The following is a 6,000-nucleotide window of genomic DNA, read 5'->3' on the forward strand; positions in this document are numbered from 1 at the left end:
CTCGAGTTGGGCCATTTTCATTACTCGTTGCCAGACCCTACAGCTTTTTCGATGTGGATCTGGATTTCCAGGCTACATTGAAAGCCTAATTGCATTAAGTCTCCCTCATATTGTTCCTCTGTTTAGTTGACTAAAACAATATTGTGCAACCTATGTGCAGTATCAATAGGCTGCTGTTGCAGCCTATTGGTCGGATGCGGTCGGATGCAGGAAGAGTTCCTCACTGGCGGCCATTGCCGGAGAGCTCACTAGGTGCGCCGCCGCCGCCGCCTCCGTACAGACGCATTGACCCACGGGTGTAAACACTTGCAAAAGTTCACGATTAATTTGAGGCAGTACAACAGTGTATTGTACGTCTGACACAGTGGAGCTCCAGGTGGCGCGCAGGGATTCATAGAGACGCATAATATCCAGAAGAACTTGGTGTCATGCAGGAAATGTACAGATCACAACCTTCTGGTTTCATATGAAGCTGCTGCAGAAGGAACCAAAATGAGGGTTTTTGAGCAAAGAAAGCGGTGATTTGGACGCTGAGGCTTAATGGAGGATCAGAGCACACGAAGGGGGCGGAGTGTGAGGACGATTCAGAGCGACCCCGTGTCCCTCTCTTCCCCAGGCCGGAGGGGGAGCTGTACGTGGAGGGCCGGGAGGGCGGCTTCGGCCTGCATCACTTTACACAGTATTTATTCTCCAGCTTCCCAGTCACTCGTTGCCAGACCGTCAACTAGCTTACCCGAGTTGTACAACTACTGGCTCCATTCCTAGCTCCTAGTGCTTGTTTCCAGTCCCTTGTTTATGTCTCTTTGTTTCGTCTTCCCCTTACCTGCTTGTCTCGTCAACCCAGTCTGTTCGTCCCTCTCCATCCAGCCCGATTCCCCGTCTCTCCACCCGGATCCTGGACCCCTCCTCCCGGTCATCATCCCTGCCCAGCTCTGCCCCATCCCAACCTGACCGGGTCCTCCCGGCCAGCTCCACCCTGTGGGCTAATAAACATCCTTCGTCTGCCTCCCGTCTCCCTGTGTCGTGCGTTTGGGTCTCTCCTAGCCTCGGTTGTGACAGTTTCAGTCACATCCTAGAACCTGATGTCCTGAGGATCATGTTCCAGCTTGTGTTGGCCTTGCAAGAGTGCTACCTCCACTGCCAGCTAACATTTGGGGGTGTTAGTTATACTAATTTGAGGGTATTACACAGAGATATCAAACCCGGAAACATCTTCTTGGACATAAATGGAGATGTGAAGCTTGCAGACTTCGGCACCGCAGTGATCCTCAGTGACAAAAAAACCCTCTTCCACAGGGAGATTTGGGACAGAAGAAGAATACATGTCCCCAGTGAGTTCTAAATGGGTGTTTATGGATGTTCATTCTTTTAAAACATTTTTCAATGTGATCAAACTGCAGTTCAAAGTGCATCTAATAACATATATATTTTTTATCAGAATAGATTAATTTTCATTTCGATCAGTTCTAATTATTTTGGGACAACACAGTTTGGGATGGTCAATATTACATTACTGTCATGCCAAGTACAATTCCTACCCAGCAACTGACAAGCCTCTCTATTATTTTTGAAGATTTATTGTTTTTGTTTGAATGCAGTTTTATTGTTTTTGTTTGAATGCAGCTTTCTAACAGGCAACTACCACGACGATCATACAACAGAATTTAAAAATATATATTTTTTTATGTCTAGGAACAATATAATGAGGCTGAATACAAGGAGCCATCAGATATCTGGTCCATGGGATTTGTGATCTACAAACTCTGTGAATTAGGGTGAGTTTCACAAAGCTCCTTCCTCAAGCTCAGTCACTCCGTAGCCAGTGGGAGGACTTTGACTGAGAGACTGTCCTGTTTTTGTCCCGTTCAGGGGAGGCAGCAGCCGGGAGGACGTGATAAAGGCAGACCCCCCTGGCATTCCAAGCTCCTACACCCCGGAGCCCAACAACCTTATCTTTTCCCTGCCCAAGAAAACCGTACGACATGACAATTTATCAAACTTGTATTTAAGGTATTTATACATTTATTAATTTTTTTCTATTGACAGTTTTCTCTGCTTCTGTTGCCAGGCATCACAAAGACCCTCGCTGGATGACAGCCTCAGAAATCCACTGTTTGGAAACATGGCTGCCAGGCTTCAGGGCTAATCTGCTGACGCGCCCGTGGACGGGCTGCAGGTGCAGACAGCTGAGGTACACCTGTGTTTTATATTCATATCGGGTGGTTCCAGTTAAAAGTTTTTAACACAAATTGCATTTCGAGCTAACAATGGGCAATTTGTACATTAATATTTTTTTTCTCCTCGTGCTCCCTGGCACTGGGTTATGCTCCTCAGGGCCGGGCGTGGGGGGTTACTCCTCGGCCCTCTGGCTTCTCTGGGGGCCAGGGGGTCTTCTGCACCGTTGTTACTACTAATATCTTGAACCTTGTAATAAATCTATGTAATTACTGTACGAACCTGACTGACTTTGTTCTTTCCTTAGTCGTGTAGCAGTACATTTCAGGCCGTCACCCTTTCATTCCATGCAGGAAGAAAGCCCAAATTAGACGAAGCTCTGTAACAAATGTCCACTTTGACACGAGTCCTGCGTGAGCCGCCATGATGGTTTTTGTTGTCGTTCATGTTGCGTCCACTAGATGACGTCACAGAGCTTTTCCTGACGTCTCTGCTCAATAGCGCCACCGTCCACAAAAGGCGTGTTTCACTCATTTTACTTTCAGAACCTTTTTGTTTGTAGGATTCCAAATAGTTTGTATGAAGGCAGCGTTTATCTTGGTTAAAAACAAAACACTTTTTTTTCCCCTCATGTTTATTTTTACGTCAAGTCATTTATCCAGCCCTTAATCACAGTAGTGTCAAAGGGCTTCACAAACCCACAAAGGGAAAAACTCCACAGAAAAGCCCTTGGGGGGGAAACCTTGAGAAGGAAGAACCGAAGGAGGGATCCCCCTCACAGGAGGACCAGGCTGCAGTGGCTGCGGAGAAGGCAACGTTCACAACAATGGCGTCGTTCCCGCCTTCTGGCGCATTTCTAAAATGGCCGGGAGCCGCTCAATGAGTTGGAAAATAACCTTTCTAGAGGGAAAATTACATTTTTCCAGATTCGTGTTCCTTTTTTTTGTTGTTTTTAATCTCTCAGGGTTTTCTCAAAACCAAGTTTGATTCATGAATCGTAGAAAAACGTTCAACCGTTGAGTTAAATATTTCCGTTGGATGACATTGGGGAAACGCAGCTCACTTACCGGGACGCAGAGCAGCGCCGACGGACAGTTTCCTTTCAAGTGAGCGTCCGGGTGAACAAAACCCACCCGTCCTCCATGTGATGCGACGTCACAACGTGACACCGTTTGGACAGAATTCCACCTTTAAGTCTTACTGCTGTGACGCACGTGTGCAAACGGCTGCCACCGAAGACGTCGCGCCGACGTCACTTCCGTAAAGCAGACGAGGATCCGGTTTCGGCGCAACAGCTCCAAGTCAGTTCAAAGTCAATTTAAAAAGCCGCCAAATGTACCCAAAGTCACTTTTAAGAATGATCTAAAAATCTAAAATCCAATGATATCCAGTACGTTTTGGGTCCTCTGTGTCATTCAAGCAGCAGATGTACTTCACACTACTTGGCATGCACACATGTCATGAGAGACAGAGAGACAGAGAGACAGACAGCGTCTCACGACCGGCTCCATGAGCACAGCAACAGCCTCCTTACGCTCCACCTAAGCCCCCCTCTCAGAGCTAGAGAGGAGGAGATAGAGGTAGAAGACAGAGGGTTAGTATCCAGACATCACAGCTGTTATCTAGTCCTAATGACAGATGTGATGGATCTCATCTCTAATATCCCTTCATTGCACACGTGAGACGTCCCTTTTCTTCCTCCGGAACATACAGGAAGGAAGTGATGGGGGCTGGCGTTGTGATTTATTACGGTTGTAATGATTTATGTGAAAGACACCATCCGCTGCAATGACGTTCAATGGAAACGTCCATATGATGTAGAGTATGTACACACATGCACACGCACAGGCACACACCACCCCACCTGCTTAGAGAGCACCCCAGCATCCTCCTGGTTTCATCCTTCTCCTTTCCTCCCTCATTTACTGCCATAACCATGACAGGAAGAGGCCACGTCAGAAGTCCCATTAATCACCAACGGCGCATGTGGCCTCGGTTGTAATCCTCTCCTCAAGTCCACAATCAGCTCCTTAGTTTTGCTGACGTTCAGGAGGAGGTTGTTGTCCTGGCACCGGAATGACAGGTCAGTCACCTCCTCACGGTAGGCCTTCTCATAGCCATCGTTGATCAGGCCACCAACGGTGTCGTCAGCAAACTTGATGATGGTGTTGGAGCTGGACCTGGCCACACAGTCATGTGTGTACAGGGAGTACAGTAGGGGGCTGAGGACGCAGCCCTGGGGGGGGATCCTGTATTCAGGGTGAGGGAGCTGCACATGTGCCAGGATCCAGGCAAACAGCGGAGTGTTCAGTCCTAGCTCCCGCAGCTTGACAGCCAGTCTGGTGGGGAATATGGTGTTGAAAGCTGAACTATAATCGATGAACAACAATCTCACATAGGCCCCCTTCCGGCCATCCAGGTGCCTGAGCGTGGTGTGCAGTACCTGGGAGACCGCGTCATCCTTGGATCTGTTCTGCCCATAAGTGAACTGCAGCAGGTCTTAGGTGGTCTTAGGTTCGCCTCCCTCCTAGAGGGAGGCGCAGATGTAATCCCTAATCAGCCTCTGGAAACACTTCATGACCACGAGGAGGAGGGCCACCGGACGGTAGTCATTCAGGCATGCTGAAGAGGCGATCTTGTTCAACATTCAACATCTCAGCCAGGGAGATGTTGAATGTTGAATTCGTCGTGAGCACCAGGGCTAGCTGGTGAGCACAGGTCTTTAGTACTCATCCAGATATGCCATCTTGGCCCGTAGTTGTCCTGGTGTTCATCCGCATCAGAGCCCTTCTGACGTCGTGCTCAGACACTGAGAGTGGGCGCTCATCCCCAGCGGTGAAAATCCAATTAGCCGGTGAACTAGCGGTGTTGTTGCCAGACTCAAACCGTGCATAGAAGGAGTTCAGTTTGTTGGCTAGAGAGGCGTTCACACTCGTGGCTGGGGAGGGGCTGCTCTTGTTGTTAGGTACAGTCTGCAGCCCCAGCCACAAGCTTCTGGTGTCCTGTTGCTCCATCTGGAGCTCCACTGTGTCTCTGTATGTTCATTCAGCGTCCTTCACCACCCTCCACAGATTGTACGACGCCGCTTTGTAGTTGTCCATGTTTCTGGATACAAGACCTTCGTTGTAAGTGGCCGTCCGAGCATTCAGAGTGCAGCGGATGGATTTATCGACCCACGGTTTCTGGTTCGTAAATATCCAAACTTTGACCGTGGGAACGAGGCTGTCTGCTAACGTAGCTATGAAACACACAGCTAATTCAGTAAACTCTTGTTATTGGAAGTTGATTGGAACATGTCCCAGTCTACGTCAGTAAAAGCGTCCTGAAGCGCGGCCTCTGATTGGTCCGACCACCGTTTTATGTCCCTCGTCACCACAGGTTTACGTACGATGCACGGCTAGTGAACAGGAGCCTGCGAAATCGTGGTGTGATCAGATTTCGGGAAAGCAGGGAGCGAGACGTCTTGTATCCGTTCTTGTACGGTGTGTAACAATGGTCCAAAGTTCTATCTCCCCTGGTGGCACACGTGATGTGTTGATAGAAATTGGGCAGAACTTTTTCAAGGTTAACCCCTTTAAAGTCCCCAGCCACCACCACAGCCGCCTCGGAATGTTCATTCTGAAGTCTGCATATTGATAGTGCTGTGTCGGTGAACACTTGCGGTGGAATATAAACGGCTGTGATGATGACCGTGCTAAATTCCCAGGGGAGGTAGAATGGACGGCATGAGATGGTCAGCTGTTCCAGGTTGGGCGAGCGGGAGGGGGAGGGAGTCCTGATGTTGTTGGGTTTACAACAGCGGCTGTTTATCATGATGCCTCCACC

The 6,000-nt window shown here is 48.9% G+C and overlaps 1 protein-coding gene across 1 annotated transcript in view; it reads left to right on the forward strand.

Moving 5' to 3' along the window:
* Window positions 1–4,914: 4,914 nt before the first annotated feature.
* LOC307229564 (stonustoxin subunit beta-like) overlaps window positions 4,915–6,000 on the forward strand; it is a gene marked incomplete at both ends in the record, with an annotated part of 3,235 nt that continues 2,149 nt past the window's right edge. The window contains one exon of the mRNA XM_079999564.1: window positions 4,915–4,990. Within this exon, the coding sequence (XP_079855690.1) occupies window positions 4,915–4,990 (76 nt within the window). The remainder of the gene's footprint in view (window positions 4,991–6,000) is intronic.

The sequence above is a fragment of the Zeus faber genome (genome assembly GCF_960531495.2).
Source record: "Zeus faber genome assembly, chromosome: 4".
NCBI lineage: Eukaryota > Metazoa > Chordata > Actinopteri > Zeiformes > Zeidae > Zeus > Zeus faber.